This window comes from Dendronephthya gigantea, unplaced genomic scaffold, assembly GCF_004324835.1.
Source record: "Dendronephthya gigantea isolate DGI-Jeju-01 unplaced genomic scaffold, DenGig_1.0 000318F, whole genome shotgun sequence".
Taxonomy (NCBI): Eukaryota; Metazoa; Cnidaria; class Anthozoa; order Malacalcyonacea; family Nephtheidae; genus Dendronephthya; species Dendronephthya gigantea.
This window is the reverse complement of record NW_021163328.1, coordinates 7,586-23,935: the sequence shown is the minus strand read 5'-3', so window position 1 is coordinate 23,935 and position 16,350 is coordinate 7,586. Positions and strand designations below refer to the sequence as shown.

General features: G+C 33.1%; 1 protein-coding gene across 1 annotated transcript; it reads right to left on the bottom strand.

Annotated features, from left to right (window-relative positions):
- Positions 1 to 1,016: 1,016 nt before the first annotated feature.
- Positions 1,017 to 14,539, bottom strand: LOC114541886. The gene is made up of 6 exons (XM_028561687.1): positions 13,829 to 14,539; positions 4,308 to 4,435; positions 3,916 to 4,002; positions 3,673 to 3,792; positions 1,795 to 3,562; positions 1,017 to 1,729 (listed from the first exon to the last, which is right to left on the bottom strand). The coding sequence occupies exons 2-6, from the start codon at positions 4,425 to 4,427 to the stop codon at positions 1,017 to 1,019; spliced, it is 2,808 nt and encodes a 935-aa protein (XP_028417488.1). The 5' UTR covers positions 4,428 to 4,435; positions 13,829 to 14,539.
- Positions 14,540 to 16,350: the final 1,811 nt, after the last annotated feature.

Here is a 16,350-nt window from a genome sequence, read left to right as displayed (position 1 = left end):
GGCATGTCCTTGTACACACTTTGTGTATGATTAGCCATTTCCAAATCGAGCAGGGTACCGGGTCTAATCGCAAACTGCAAAGCATCTATGGACCATTTGGAGGGACAGGAAATGAAGTCTGATATCATTTGTCCCTCCAAACAGTTCATAGATGCTTTGCGACTAGACCCAGTACCCTGCTCAATTGGGACATTGCTAATGCAAATGTGTTCTTTTAAATTAAGTGTGTACCGTAAGAGTAAAAGTAAGTAAAAGTTTCACTTATGAACCACGTGTATTTTAGATATTTCCCATGTAAACCATATACAAATGTTGTCAGCAATTTTGAAATCAACCTGATATGAGGTTAATCCAGGCTGAAATCACTGTGTTAAAAAGCAATTAGATGGCAAGAAATGCCATTGATTTCAAAATGAATATAATAAAAGATGAAATTGCCGATTCCCTCGTGGCTGCAGGTAATGTCATTGCCTGTCTTCGCCATTTATTCGAAGAAATATGACAGCTTAAACAAAGATTATAATTATCACAAATTTAGAAAAATTTTAATGGAAATTCAAATAAAGATATCTATTTTAATTACATTCAACGGTTTGGAAATTGTCATAGCTAAAATATAATTTCCACAAGTGTTCCAACTCTAATTTATAATATGCAGATCTACATTGAGGACGTTTAATGCGTTCAAATGCAATGCTAAACTGTATCAAAAGAGAAGCTTTGAAAATTGAAGACACCTACTTCCATATCTACTTGGAAAGTATAATCGAAACGACCAAGACTTAAAAATACAATAATTCAGTTCAAAATCAACAAAAGTGCGTCATATAGACACGAGACAAGAAGTAAAACCTAAGCTTGCGCATACCTTAAGCTTCATTTTAACGCCTTAACGACCTCAATGTCCTTAATTTAAACTGTGTAATTTATGTACACACAATACTGTACATAAAAGTGTTCAAGTCTCAAAAGTTTGTCCATATCTTTTTCCTAATTTGCAATTTTAACTATGAAGTTTACTTAACGTTTTTTGCCAATCTATGTTTTCTTCGTTCATATTTTATTCTATTGACTAAGGCAATAGGCGTTGACTTTTGCAACAAACTACGTCCATCACGGCTGCCAGAACATCTCTTTTCAACTTCAACTTTGGAAATTATCACGGTTTTCCGAATCATATCCTCAAACAATTTTTGTATGGTTTGGACTTCGTCACAATTGAAGAGGCTATTCCTTTCTGTAGGGGCAATGATGCTTGTGGATAACTGGTCATCGTTGGTTCCTGATTCTTCTGCATGCTTTTGCACATCTTCCATACGATCCAATTTATCTTCCAAAGAATCGTGCTCTTGTGGTAGCTCCATGACAGGAACAAGTTCACCTAAATTTTTCTTGCCCTCTTTCTTTAACTTGTCGTAAATTCGCCTTGGTGACATGCCACAAAGCTCTTCATGTGTTTCGACACCATGACGAACAACATCCAGGGTTACGTTATTCTTCAATATATCCTTCTGGAATATTTTCTTAATTTTGGCAACGTCGTCGTCAGTCCAAGGAGCTCTTTTACTTTCACTCTCGGATGATTCGCATGGGGAAGACTTTCCCTTACCATCAACAGCCATTGTTTCCTCTACTGTAGTGGCGGTCTCGAGAATATCTCCACCTCCATCGTCGGTTCGCATCAGCCGTCCAAGGTTTCGCGAAGCTTCTATGGACGTTTTCGACTTCTCTGTCAGAAGATAATACTTCTTTGCGGTCGCTTCGTTGTGAGATAAGGGCTAGCTAATTTCCCACTCATTTCTGGCTTGTCGATGTGTACTTTGGTTACTGCTGCCTTACGAAACGAGGTGCAAGTTATTTTAACGTCCACTCCAGCCTTTTTAAACACAGATTGTACTGCCTTAGTGATGTGCCCAGAATTCATACCATTTCCATTCCAGGATAAGAATACTGGACCGTTGATTCGGGTTGTAACATGGGCTCGCATCACACCAACAAATACCGACATCCACGACTTCAGCTTTTCGCTCAATACGACACGAGCTGGTCCATGAACATGCGCCGTTTTATGTTTCTTCACTGTTATTAGATAATGGTCATCTTGTTTTCGGATGTTAGTAAATTCCTCCATCGTCATATGAGCTAAGACACCTGGTCGATTGGCATTATCTATGAATATTTGGGTAAATAGGAAATCCCTGACAAGGGTGTAACTGGATTGGGTAACAGGGGTCGACTCGGCTGAATCAGAGTATTGTCCAATTATCTTAATAGCCTCTCGAGCTGCCGCACTTTTCTCCAGCTTCCTGATATTTGAAGGCGTCAAACGGTTAAGCATATCTTCCTCAAGCTTTTGCCATTTTCTTGTGTTAGACTCTCTCTTGTATGACGCAGACCACATCTTTACCTTTTCCCGCGCAGAGCTTACGTCCACCCAATTGAATTTGATGCTTTCCGGTTTGTCAGACAGCACAAACGAAAAGAAATGCCGCAGACTCATGAGGTACGACTTGATTGTGCCAGCTTCGTACTTTTTCTGCTTCACATGCACATTTAGAAAAACTTGACGGATTAACTTCAGGTCAAATAGGGACTGAATGTTCTCTGAATCATCGATGGCTTTTAGCAGGATATACAGCTGAGAACCATGTTGCATGACCGTTTTTTCATCTTTTTTGCTGCCATCAGGAGACGCCAACCACTCTTGAAACTCCGTGATTACAGGTGGTAATGTTGATTTTGTCTGCTGTTTCACATCTTCCATGCTGCTGCTTTCATCTTCGTCATCGTCATCGCCATCGTCATCATTAAAACTACCATCATCATTATCATCATCATCATCATCATCATCATCATCATTATGGTCGTCATCATCATCATTATGGTCGTCATCATCATCATGGTCATAACGTCCACGCTTATTTTCACCAATAACCTCTTTATTTTCATCCTGTTCTTCTTCATCTTCTTCTTCTTGTTCCTTGCGATGTTGGTGGCTTCGATCCACTTCCCATGTCTTCCTCTTTAACTGTTCTTCTTGCCACTTAATCATGGCATGCTTACGATTTGGAGCAACGGGAGCATCTACAATTGCACGTTGGTACATCGTCGATGCTTTATCTAACTTGTGCACCTTTTGCAAGTGCTTTGGTAAACGTCGAACAATCGAGTGGCAATCATCAATGGGACACTTGCGACGGCAACGATAATCTTTTTTCTTCGGTTCTTTGGTGAGTCGCTGTCTGATATTGTATTTTAATAGCACTTTCGAAGCAGCTTCCTTCGTCCAGTGATGCACATTTCGCATATGTCTTGGGAGATGCACGACCTTGGCATTACACATTACCAAGGGACACGAAATTTTTCTTCTCTGGGGTGCAGTAACATTTTGCTCACCAGATGATTTCCTCTGCTTATGACTTTCAACTGAAAGGTCTTCTTGTAATGACTTGCTTGAATGCCCTTGTTCACTTTCCTCATGGACATGTGCATCTTTTGACGGGGCCCAACTTTCATCACTTGACTCACCACAACTTTCGCTTTCACAAGATTCTACAGTTTTCTGAAAAGTACATACATATACAGGGTATATAAAATTGCACTCTAAAAAAGTTTGAAATGAGTCGCTAGCAAGTAACAACGAATCAGATAAAATTGTCCTTTGTTGCGAACCTGGTTTTCACTGGAACAGTCTTCCATTTCTGTTGCCCTGTTCGATGTTGTCTGCAACATTTCTTCATTTATCAGCATATCAATGCTGTCAAGGTGTTCTTCTATTTCACATTGTTTTGTCTACAGAATGAATAAAAGTAGAATTTACTTGTTTCTTAATCAAGATGGTACATTACTTATCCTGGCATGTATTTCTACAACAATACAAAAAACTGGTATAAAATACTATATTTCATAACTTACTTCATCTGCTGGCAAAGTAAACTCATATTGAACAGTTCTGTCAATTTTTGTATCCTTAAAATCAACCTTCCACTTTCCATTAAAACTCTAAAAAATCATAAAATTGATTTTGTATAAACTTATGGAGTTTGCTAATTAATTGCAACAGATGATAATCTTTGTCCCTCTCCCCTCTTTAGAAGCAATCTTGGCACTTAAAAGACCTGTCATGCAACAAAATTTCAACTTTATTTCTACGAACATCGTTGATAAGGGGTTAGGGTTGGCACATTTAACGTACATATTACCTGCATGATTAAAAAAGTGTCATAATCATTGCAGGTGATTTTATTCCTTAAAAAATCTATCATTATAATTAGCACTACAATGTGACATAAAACAAGAATACTTACACCAACGATATCTTGAATTTCGGAAAAAACTGCCAGAATATGAGGCGCATTCTTTGCATTTTTCCCATATGTAAAACTATCCCTAAGGATTCTAATCGGTTTTTTCCCCTTTCTTTCCATTTTATGTACTATAAGAAGAAATACATCATATAAAAATTAGAGCTACACATTCCATAGTTACAGTTAAAAAACTTGTCTCACTGAACAAAACAGCTAAATTAATTAGATTCCCTAAGTTGCCAGGTGAAAACTCCCTGTAACAAATAACCATATCACATAAAAATGAAGTAGAGTAATGTTAATGCACCCTGAATTAAGTTCTATAAAAAACTAAGCATGTAGGAAAATTATATAGAGCTACAAATTAGTTTAAACTAGTGTTTTATGTTGAAAAACAAATACTTAAACAATGAAAAAACACATCTAGCCCCCTTAAGTAGCTAAGAAGAGAATATCAATGCACCCTGAATAAGGTTCTATATAAAACTAAGCATGTAGGAACATTATTTAGAGCTACACATTAGTTTAAACTGGTGATTTGTGTTTGAAAACAAATAATTAAACTATGAAAAAACACATCTAGCCCCCTTAAGTAGCTAAAAAGAGTTCAGGCACACATGAAACTTCTGTAACTTATAAAGTGAAAAGAAACAAGTATTTTTCTGGGCTAATCATTGATATAAGCCAACTGGTTCCATAGTTACAGTTAAAAAACGTGTCTCACTGAACAAAACAGCTAAATTAATTAGATTCCGTACGTTGCCAGGTGAAAACTCTCTGTAACAAGTAAACCCTTAAACATTTGACATAAAAATGAAGTAGAGTAATATTAATTCACCATGAATTAAGTTCTATATAAAACTAAGCATGTAGGAACATTATTTAGAGCTATACATTAGTTTAAAGTATTGTTTTGTGTTTGAAAACAAATAATTAAACTATGAAAAAACACATCAAGCCCCCTTAAGTAGCTAAGAAGAGTTCAGGCACACATGAAACTTCTGTAACTTATAAAGTGAAACAAGGCAAGTATTTTGCTGGGCTAATCATTGATATAAGCCAACTGGTTCCATAGTTACAGTTAAAAAACCTGTCTCACTGAACAAAACAGCTAAATTAATTAGATTCCGTACGTTGCCAGGTGAAAACTCTCTGTAACAAGTAAACCCCTTAACCATATGACATAAAAATGAAGTAGAGTAATATCAATGCACCCTGAATTAAGTTCTATATAAAACTAAGCATGTAGGAACATTATTTAGAGCTACACATTAGTTTAAACTGGTGATTTGTGTTTGAAAACAAATAATTAAACTATGAAAAAACACATCTAGCCCCCTTAAGTAGCTAAAAAGAGTTCAGGCACACATGAAACTTCTGTAACTTATAAAGTGAAACAAGGCAAATATTTTGCTGGGCTAATCATTGATATAAGCCAACTGGTTCCATAGTTACAGTTAAAAAACCTGTCCCACTGAACAAAACAGCTAAATTAATTAGATTCCGTACGTTGCCAGGTGAAAACCCTCTGTAACAAGTAAACCCCTTAACCATATGACATAAAAATGAAGTAGAGTAATATTAATGCACCCTGAATTAAGTTCTATATAAAACTAAGCATGTAGGAACATTATTTAGAGCTATACATTAGTTTAAAGTAGTGTTTGGTGTTTGAAAACAAATAATTAAACTATGAAAAAACACATCTAGCCCCCTTAAGTAGCTAAGAAGAGTTCAGGCACACATGAAACTTCTGTAACTTCTAAAGTGAAACAAGAAAAGTATTTTGCTGGGCTAATGATTGATATAAGCCAACTGGTTCCATAGTTACAGTTAAAAAACATGTCTCACTGTACAAAACAGCTAAATTAATTAGATTCCGTACGTTGCCGGGTGAAAACCCTCTGTAACAAGTAAACCCCTAACCATATGACATAAAAATGAAGTAGAGTAATATTAATGCACCCTGAATTAAGTTCTATATAAAACTAAGCATGTAGAACATTATCTAGAGCTATACATTAGTTTAAAGTAGTGTTTTGTGTTTGAAAACAAATAATTAAACTATGAAAAAACACATCTAGCCCCCTTAAGTAGCTAAGAAGAGTTCAGGCACACATGAAACTTCTGTAACTTATAAAGTGAAACAAGACAAGTATTTTGCTAGGCTAATCATTGATATAAACCAACTGGTTCTATAGTTACAGTTAAAAAACCTGTATCACTGAACAAAACAGCTAAATTAATTAGATTCCGTACGTTGCCAGGTGAAAACTCTCTGTAACAAGTAAACCCCTTAACCATATGACATAAAAATGAAGTAGAGTAATATTAATGCACCCTGAATTAAGTTATATATAAAACTAAGCATGTAGGAGCATTATTTAGAGCTATACATTAGCTTAAAATAGTGTTTTGTGATTGAAAACAAATAAGTAAACTATGAAAAAACACATCTAGCCCCCTTAAGGAAGTAATAACAGTTCAGGCACACATGAAACTTCTGTAACTTATAAAGTGAAAAGAGACAAGTATTTTGCTGGGCTAATCATTGATATAAGCCAACTGGTTCCATAGTTACAGTTAAAAAACGTGTCTCACTGAACAAAACAGCTAAATTAATTAGATTCCGTATGTTGCCAGGTGAAAACTCTTTGTAACAAGTAAACCCCTTAACCATATGACATAAAAATGAAGTAGAGTAATATTAATTCACCATGAATTAAGTTCTATATAAAACTAAGCATGTAGGAACATTAATTAGAGCTATACATTAGTTGAAAGTATTGTTTTGTGTTTGAAAACAAATAATTAAACTATGAAAAAACACATCAAGCCCTCTTAAGTAGCTAAGAAGAGTTCAGGCACACATGAAACTTCTGTAACTTATAAAGTAAACAAGGCAAGTATTTTGCTGGGCTAATCATTGATATAAGCCAACTGGTTCCATAGTTACAGTTAAAAAACATGTCTTACTGAACAAAACAGCTAAATTAATTAGCTTCCCTAAGTTGCCAGGTGAAAACTCTCTGTAACAAGTAAACCCCTTAACCATATGACATAAAAATGAAGTAGAGTAATATTAATTCACCATGAATCAAGTTCTATATAAAACTAAGCATGTAGGAACATTATTTAGAGCTATACATTAGCTTAAAATAGTGTTTTGTGATTGAAAACAAATAAGTAAACTATGAAAAAACACATCAAGCCCCCTTAAGTAAGTAATAACAGTTCAGGCACACATGAAACTTCTGTAACTTATAAAGTGAAAAGAGACAAGTATTTTGCTGGGCTAATCATTGATATAAGCCAACTGGTTCCATAGTTACAGTTAAAAAACGTGTCTCACTGAACAAAACAGCTAAATTAATTAGATTCCGTACGTTGCCAGGTGAAAACTCTCTGTAACAAGTAAACCCTTAAACATTTGACATAAAAATGAAGTAGAGTAATATTAATTCACCATGAATTAAGTTCTATATAAAACTAAGCATGTAGAAACATTATTTAGAGCTATACATTAGTTTAAAGTATTGTTTTGTGTTTGAAAACAAATAATTAAACTATGAAAAAACACATCAAGCCCCCTTAAGTAGCTAAGAAGAGTTCAGGCACACATGAAACTTCTGTAACTTATAAAGTGAAACAAGACAAGTATTTTGCTGGGCTAATCATTGATATAAGCCAACTGGTTCCATAGTTACAGTTAAAAAACCTGTCTCACTGAACAAAACAGCTAAATTAATTAGATTCCGTACGTTGCCAGGTGAAAACTCTCTGTAACAAGTAAACCCCTTAACCATATGACATAAAAATGAAGTAGAGTAATATCAATGCACCCTGAATTAAGTTCTATATAAAACTAAGCATGTAGGAACATTATTTAGAGCTACACATTAGTTTAAACTGGTGATTTGTGTTTGAAAACAAATAATTAAACTATGAAAAAACACATCTAGCCCCCTTAAGTAGCTAAAAGAGTTCAGGCACACATGAAACTTCTGTAACTTATAAAGTGAAACAAGGCAAATATTTTGCTGGGCTAATCATTGATATAAGCCAACTGGTTCCATAGTTACAGTTAAAAAACCTGTCCACTGAACAAAACAGCTAAATTAATTAGATTCCGTACGTTGCCAGGTGAAAACCCTCTGTAACAAGTAAACCCCTTAACCATATGACATAAAAATGAAGTAGAGTAATATTAATGCACCCTGAATTAAGTTCTATATAAAACTAAGCATGTAGGAACATTATTTAGAGCTATACATTAGTTTAAAGTAGTGTTTGGTGTTTGAAAACAAATAATTAAACTATGAAAAAACACATCTAGCCCCCTTAAGTAGCTAAGAAGAGTTCAGGCACACATGAAACTTCTGTAACTTCTAAAGTGAAACAAGAAAAGTATTTTGCTGGGCTAATGATTGATATAAGCCAACTGGTTCCATAGTTACAGTTAAAAAACATGTCTCACTGTACAAAACAGCTAAATTAATTAGATTCCGTACGTTGCCGGGTGAAAACCCTCTGTAACAAGTAAACCCCTTAACCATATGACATAAAAATGAAGTAGAGTAATATTAATGCACCCTGAATTAAGTTCTATATAAAACTAAGCATGTAGGAACATTATCTAGAGCTATACATTAGTTTAAAGTAGTGTTTTGTGTTTGAAAACAAATAATTAAACTATGAAAAAACACATCTAGCCCCCTTAAGTAGCTAAGAAGAGTTCAGGCACACATGAAACTTCTGTAACTTATAAAGTGAAAAGACAAGTATTTTGCTGGGCTAATCATTGATATAAACCAACTGGTTCTAGTTACAGTTAAAAAACCTGTCTCACTGAACAAAACAGCTAAATTAATTAGATTCCGTACGTTGCCAGGTGAAAACTCTCTGTAACAAGTAAACCCCTTAACCATATGACATAAAAATGAAGTAGAGTAATATTAATGCACCCTGAATTAAGTTATATATAAAACTAAGCATGTAGGAGCATTATTTAGAGCTATACATTAGCTTAAAATAGTGTTTTGTGATTGAAAACAAATAAGTAAACTATGAAAAAACACATCTAGCCCCCTTAAGGAAGTAATAACAGTTCAGGCACACATGAAACTTCTGTAACTTATAAAGTGAAAAGAGACAAGTATTTTGCTGGGCTAATCATTGATATAAGGGAACTGGTTCCATAGTTACAGTTAAAAAACGTGTCTCACTGAACAAAACAGCTAAATTAATTAGATTCCGTATGTTGCCAGGTGAAAACTCTTTGTAACAAGTAAACCCCTTAACCATATGACATAAAAATGAAGTAGAGTAATATTAATTCACCATGAATTAAGTTCTATATAAAACTAAGCATGTAGGAACATTAATTAGAGCTATACATTAGTTGAAAGTATTGTTTTGTGTTTGAAAACAAATAATTAAACTATGAAAAAACACATCAAGCCCCCTTAAGTAGCTAAGAAGAGTTCAGGCACACATGAAACTTCTGTAACTTATAAAGTAACACAAGGCAAGTATTTTGCTGGGCTAATCATTGATATAAGCCAACTGGTTCCATAGTTACAGTTAAAAAACATGTCTCACTGAACAAAACAGCTAAATTAATTAGCTTCCCTAAGTTGCCAGGTGAAAACTCTCTGTAACAAGTAAACCCCTTAACCATATGACATAAAAATGAAGTAGAGTAATATTAATTCACCATGAATCAAGTTCTATATAAAACTAAGCATGTAGGAACATTATTTAGAGCTATACATTAGCTTAAAATAGTGTTTTGTGATTGAAAACAAATAAGTAAACTATGAAAAAACACATCAAGCCCCCTTAAGTAAGTAATAACAGTTCAGGCACACATGAAACTTCTGTAACTTATAAAGTGAAAAGAGACAAGTATTTTGCTGGGCTAATCATTGATATAAGCCACTGGTTCCATAGTTACAGTTAAAAAACGTGTCTCACTGAACAAAACAGCTAAATTAATTAGATTCCGTACGTTGCCAGGTGAAAACTCTCTGTAACAAGTAAACCCTTAAACATTTGACATAAAAATGAAGTAGAGTAATATTAATTCACCATGAATTAAGTTCTATATAAAACTAAGCATGTAGGAACATTATTAGAGCTATACATTAGTTTAAAGTATTGTTTTGTGTTTGAAAACAAATAATTAAACTATGAAAAAACACATCAAGCCCCCTTAAGTAGCTAAGAAGAGTTCAGGCACACATGAAACTTCTGTAACTTATAAAGTGAAACAAGGCAAGTATTTTGCTGGGCTAATCATTGATATAAGCCAACTGGTTCCATAGTTACAGTTAAAAAACCTGTCTCACTGAACAAAACAGCTAAATTAATTAGATTCCGTACGTTGCCAGGTGAAAACTCTCTGTAACAAGTAAACCCCTTAACCATATGACATAAAAATGAAGTAGAGTAATATCAATGCACCCTGAATTAAGTTCTATATAAAACTAAGCATGTAGGAACATTATTTAGAGCTACACATTAGTTTAAACTGGTGATTTGTGTTTGAAAACAAATAATTAAACTATGAAAAAACACATCTAGCCCCCTTAAGTAGCTAAAAGAGTTCAGGCACACATGAAACTTCTGTAACTTATAAAGTGAAACAAGGCAAATATTTTGCTGGGCTAATCATTGATATAAGCCAACTGGTTCCATAGTTACAGTTAAAAAACCTGTCCCACTGAACAAAACAGCTAAATTAATTAGATTCCGTACGTTGCCAGGTGAAAACCGTCTGTAACAAGTAAACCCCTTAACCATATGACATAAAAATGAAGTAGAGTAATATTAATGCACCCTGAATTAAGTTCTATATAAAACTAAGCATGTAGGAACATTATTTAGAGCTATACATTTGTTTAAAGTAGTGTTTGGTGTTTGAAAACAAATAATTAAACTATGAAAAAACACATCTAGCCCCCTTAAGTAGCTAAGAAGAGTTCAGGCACACATGAAACTTCTGTAACTTCTAAAGTGAAACAAGAAAAGTATTTTGCTGGGCTAATGATTGATATAAGCCAACTGGTTCCATAGTTACAGTTAAAAAACATGTCTCACTGTACAAAACAGCTAAATTAATTAGATTCCGTACGTTGCCGGGTGAAAACCCTGTAACAAGTAAACCCCTTAACCATATGACATAAAAATGAAGTGGAGTAATATTAATGCACCCTGAATTAAGTTCTATATAAAACTAAGCATGTAGGAACATTATCTAGAGCTATACATTAGTTTAAAGTAGTGTTTTGTGTTTGAAAACAAATAATTAAACTATGAAAAAACATCTAGCCCCCTTAAGTAGCTAAGAAGAGTTCAGGCACACATGAAACTTCTGTAACTTATAAAGTGAAACAAGACAAGTATTTTGCTGGGCTAATCATTGATATAAACCAACTGGTTCCATAGTTACAGTTAAAAAACCTATCCCACTGAACAAAACAGCTAAATTAATTAGATTCCGTACGTTGCCAGGTGAAAACCCTCTGTAACAAGTAAACCCCTTAACCATATGACATAAAAATGAAGTAGAGTAATATTAATGCACCCTGAATTAAGTTCTATATAAAACTAAGCATGTAGGAACATTATCTAGAGCTATACATTAGTTTAAAGTAGTGTTTTGTGTTTGAAAACAAATAATTAAACTATGAAAAAACACATCTAACCCCCTTAAGTAGCTAAGAAGAGTTCAGGCACACATGAAACTTCTGTAACTTATAAAGTGAAACAAGACAAGTATTTTGCTGGGCTAATCATTGATATAAGCCAACTGGTTCCATAGTTACAGTTAAAAAACCTGTCTCACTGAACAAAACAGCTAAATTAATTAGATTCCGTACGTTGCCAGGTGAAAACTCTCTGTAACAAGTAAAGCCCTTAACCATATGACATAAAAATGAAGTAGAGTAATATTAATGCACCCTGAATTAAGTTCTATATAAAACTAAGCATGTAGGAACATTATTTAGAGCTATACATTAGTTTAAAGTAGTGTTTTGTGTTTGAAAACAAATAATTAAACTATGAAAAAACACATCTAGCCCCCTTAAGTAGCTAAGAAGAGTTCAGGCACACATGAAACTTCTGTAACTTATAAAGTGAAACAAGACAAGTATTTTGCTGGGCTAATCATTGATATAAGCCAACTGGTTCCATAGTTACAGTTAAAAAACCTGTCTCACTGAACAAAACAGCTAAATTAATTAGATTCCGTACGTTGCCAGGTGAAAACTCTCTGTAACAAGTAAACCCCTTAACCATATGACATAAAAATGAAGTAGAGTAATATCAATGCACCCTGAATTAAGTTCTATATAAAACTAAGCATGATTATAGAATCATGTAAGCAAACAGTCAATATGATAGAATCATGTAAGCAAACAGTCAATGTTATAGAACCATGTAAGCAAACAGTCAATATTATAGAACCATGTAAGCCAACAGTCAATATTATAGAACCATGTAAGCCAACAGTCAATATTATAGAATCATGTAAGCCAACAGTCAATATTATAGAATCATGTAACACAAACAATCAATATTATAGAACCATGTACACTGTAAGCCAACAGTCAATATTATAGAATCATGTAAGCAAACAGTCAATATTATAGAATCATGTAAGCCGACAGTCAATATTATAGAATCATGTAAGCCAACAGTCAATATTATAGAATCATGTAAGCCAACAGTCAATATTATAGAATCATGTAAGCCAACAGTCAATATTATAGAATCATGTAAGCCAACAGTCAATATTATAGAATCATGTAAGCCAACAGTTAATATTATAGAATCATGTAAGCCAACAGTCAATATTATAGAATCATGTAAGCCAACAGTCAATATTATAGAATCATGTAAGCCAACAGTCAATATTATAGAATCATGTAAGCCAACAGTCAATATTATAGAATCATGTAAGCAAACAGTCAATATTATAGAATCATGTAAGCAAACAGTCAATATTATAGAATCATGTAAGCAAACAGTCAATATTATAGAATCATGTAAGCAAACAGTCAATATTATAGAATCATGTAAGCCAACAGTCAATATTATAGAATCATGTAAGCAAACAGTCAATATTATAGAATAATGTGTAAATATTATAGAACAAGCTGGGATATATTTTGAATATTTTTAGTGCCATTGTGACTTGATAATTGATACCATAAAACCATAAGAAATCACATAAGTGTGAAATTCACTAATGCACATTTGAAAACTATGTAAAGCAATCATGCACAATGATTTTAATGTGTAGATCACAGATATATAAAATAACTTAATTCAATTTTCTCTATATAAGTGTAATCGCATGCTAAACTCAGTGTAACTCCTATTCACTTGAATTTAGAAACGATCTACAATATTTCCTGTTATATTTAAGTGAGACTGTCGACGCCATGCTCGGCTATGATAAACAAAATAATTAAAATACTACGCGTATAAAGATGTAGTCAAAATCGTCTTACCTTCGCTGCACACTTTTAGATACAACTAGGATCTTCCTCTGTACACGCCAAATCACAAAGATACGAAAAAAACTGAAGAAAACCACCGAAAGATACACAGAGTCCAAGCAACAATACTAATTTGCAAATATCGCGAGCAAACCGCGAGTAAAGGGGGTCTGGAACTAGGAACAAAAAAACCATTTCTGCTTTTCTGAGTCTTTGTAATTTTAATTACTAATTTTTTTTTAGAAAAGTATTGGGGATACAAGTCTATCCGAATTTTGAAAACAAAACAAAGCATATCCCCTGAGCTGTCATTAAGTAGATGAAAAGGCGGATTTCTAGTTTTCAATGAAAAGGCGGATTTCTAGTTAAAAACCAGTTCCAATCGTTTTCCAAGTTTTTAAGATTTTAAAAATAAAATAAATAAACCTGCATTCATTGTTTCGCCCAAGAGCTTTGTTCTGATATGCAAGGTTTATAAAGGATTGCCAAAATTTCAGAAATTCTGTCGAAAAAAATTGATTTAAGAAAGAAATGGATGAATCACTCGGGTAGGCTTAAGGCAATTTTTAGTCCTTTGTTAAATGCAGATTTATCAAAAATAATTGCATTTCAGAGCGAAAATAATCATTTTTAGGGGTTAATGTTCGAACAGTTCTTAACAATCCAGTTTCAAAATTGAGATCAGAGGCTTTAAAAACCCTTATTTCAGAACCTTAAATGAAGTAAAATTCCACCAAAACTTCTATACGAGTTGCTTATAATATGTGCTTTCGTCAAAAATGATTTAAAGGACATTACCTCATTCATGCGCTTAATTCTGAAAAACTTTGATTTTCTTGCAATAGGGATCTTTTGTAACCTTGCACTTGGCCAAAAACAATTAAAAAATGATAGGAAGGAAATATCCGATCAGTCCCAAATTTTAATGCCTTTTATAAATAACCAACTCTTACATTCAGTCCAAATTTCGTCGAATTTTGATGAAATTTAGTACTAGAACCCCATATCGTATATCAATTTTCAATTTCATGAAAATGGGATGTCAGCCTGGGAAAGGTTCATAATATTCCCACTTGAAAATTTGAATAAAACAGAAAAACGATAATAAAGGGTGGTGCTTATGAAGATAATCGACTAAAATGTCTTATTTAGTGTATTTATTACAATTCCATGCAAACAGATGGATATTTTATTCATTTAAGACGTAAGCACTGCACAAGGATCTTTTGTAACCTCTATTGTGTTCTTAAGGGCACAAAAACTTTTCCATTTAATGAAACTGCCCAATTTTTTCTATGAAGCACAAAATGACATGAAATTTCAATTTTGTAAAAAAAACGAAACTTTTCTGCAAAATTATCGACTAATAATATCGTTAGAGAGAAAAGGTTACTAAAGCACCCTATTTTTCACCTAGAGAGAGAGAGATAGATAGATAGATAGATAGATAGATAGATAGATAGATAGATAGATAGATAGATAGATAGATAGATAGATAGATAGATAGATAGATAGATAGATAGATAGATAGATAGATAGATAGATAGATAGATAGATATAGATAGATAGATAGATAGATAGATAGATAGATAGATAGATAGATAGATAGATAGATAGATAGATAGATAGATAGATAGATAGATAGATAGATATAGATAGATAGATAGATAGATAGATAGATAGATAGATAGATAGATAGATAGATAGATAGATAGATAGATAGATAGATAGATAGATAGATAGATAGATAGATAGATAGATAGATAGATAGATAGATAGATGATAGATAGATAGATAGATAGATAGATAGATAGATAGATAGATAGATAGATAGATAGATAGATAGATAGATAGATAGATAGATAGATAGATAGATAGATAGATAGATAGATAGATAGATAGATAGATAGATAGATAGATAGATAGATAGATAGATAGATAGATAGATAGATAGAGATAGATAGATAGATAGATAGATAGATAGATAGATAGATAGATAGATAGATAGATAGATAGATAGATAGATAGATAGATAGAGATAGATAGATAGATAGATAGATAGATAGATAGATAGATAGATAGATAGATAGATAGATAGATAGATAGATAGATAGATAGATAGATAGATAGATAGATAGATAGATAGATAGATAGATAGATAGATAGATAGATAGATAGATAGATAGATAGATAGATAGATAGATAGATAGATAGATAGATAGATAGATAGATAGATAGATAGATAGATAGATAGATAGATAGATAGATAGATAGATAGATAGATAGATAGATAGATAGATAGATAGATAGATAGATAGATAGATAGATAGATAGATAGATAGATAGATAGATAGATAGATAGATAGATAGATAGATAGATAGATAGATAGATAGATAGATAGATAGATAGATAGATAGATAGATAGATAGATAGATAGATAGATAGATAGATAGATAGATAGATAGATAGATAGATAGATAGATAGATAGATAGATAGATAGATAGATAGATAGATAGATAGATAGATAGAGAT